The sequence below is a fragment of the Ranitomeya imitator genome, chromosome 1 (genome assembly GCF_032444005.1).
Source record: "Ranitomeya imitator isolate aRanImi1 chromosome 1, aRanImi1.pri, whole genome shotgun sequence".
NCBI lineage: Eukaryota > Metazoa > Chordata > Amphibia > Anura > Dendrobatidae > Ranitomeya > Ranitomeya imitator.
The window spans coordinates 366,990,073-366,991,153 of NC_091282.1; the positions used below are offsets into that span (position 1 = coordinate 366,990,073).

At 40.8% G+C, this 1,081-nt stretch overlaps 1 gene segment (V, D, J or C); it reads left to right on the forward strand.

The window, feature by feature from the left end:
- Nucleotides 1-384: 384 nt before the first annotated feature.
- On the forward strand, nucleotides 385-847 carry LOC138668560 (Ig heavy chain V region 6.96-like). The segment is given in 2 exon segments: nucleotides 385-430; nucleotides 528-847. Coding segments are annotated over 2 exon segments (366 nt in total).
- Nucleotides 848-1,081: the final 234 nt, after the last annotated feature.

Here is a 1,081-nt window from a genome sequence, read left to right on the forward strand (position 1 = left end):
AGGATCCATGCAAGCATTCCAGAGTTATTACCTCTTAAAGAGACACTTGTCAGAATTGTGAAAATTGGCCCGGTCCATAACGTGCAAACCACCCTTGGGGGTTAAGTCTTTATAAAAATGATTAAATCTTTGTTTCTGATTTTGACATTTAACAGATGGCTAAATATTTATTAATGTGGAAATGAATGATATAATCAAATAAAGAGATAATATATGTACTAGTCTCCAGCACCACACACACTGTATCTGATAGAGTCACACATGTATATATATGTCTGACAATATGATAATGAGGCGACGTCACTTCCTCCTGGGACATCTCCTACATAATAAAGACAGCGCTGATGGACCACACATCACCTCCTAGAAGTAACCCCAGCAGTGATGGAGACTTTCCTGCTCCTCTTTATAGCACTGGCCGGCGTGTCAGGTGACCATTACTGGAGACATTACTAGAACATTAGTATAAGGATATTACTGCCAGTATGATGAGATGTGGATGTAACCTTATTCTGTGTATTCTTCAGGTGTCCGCTCTCAGGAACGACTTGTCCAGTCATCAGACCCCGTGGTGATAAAGCCCGGGAATTCCCACACTCTCTCATGTGAAGGATTTGGATTCACCTTTAGTAGCTACTGGATGGGCTGGGTCAGACAGACGCCTGATAGAGGGTTACAGTGGATGGGTTATATCACCGGTGATGGGAGCAGCACCAACTATGAAGATTCTATTAAGGGACGATTCACATTCTCCAGAGATAATAGTAAAAACATGGTATATCTAAAAATGACCAATGTGAAGGACGAGGACACTGCCGTGTATTACTGTGCTAGAGACACACACTGATAGAGGACAATCGCTGGGCGTGACACAAACTGGGAGAAAGATTCATCATTTCTCCACTAGGTGGCAGCACACATTACAGAATATTACAGGGAAGGGAAGAAATAACATTAGAAGCAGAAAATAAATAGAAATATTGTATAAAAAATAGGAGCACAATGCTTTATGTGTAAAAAAAACAGACGTAAGCCATGAATAAAGTTCTCCATACACATTAGATTAACGTCCGCTGAAGTA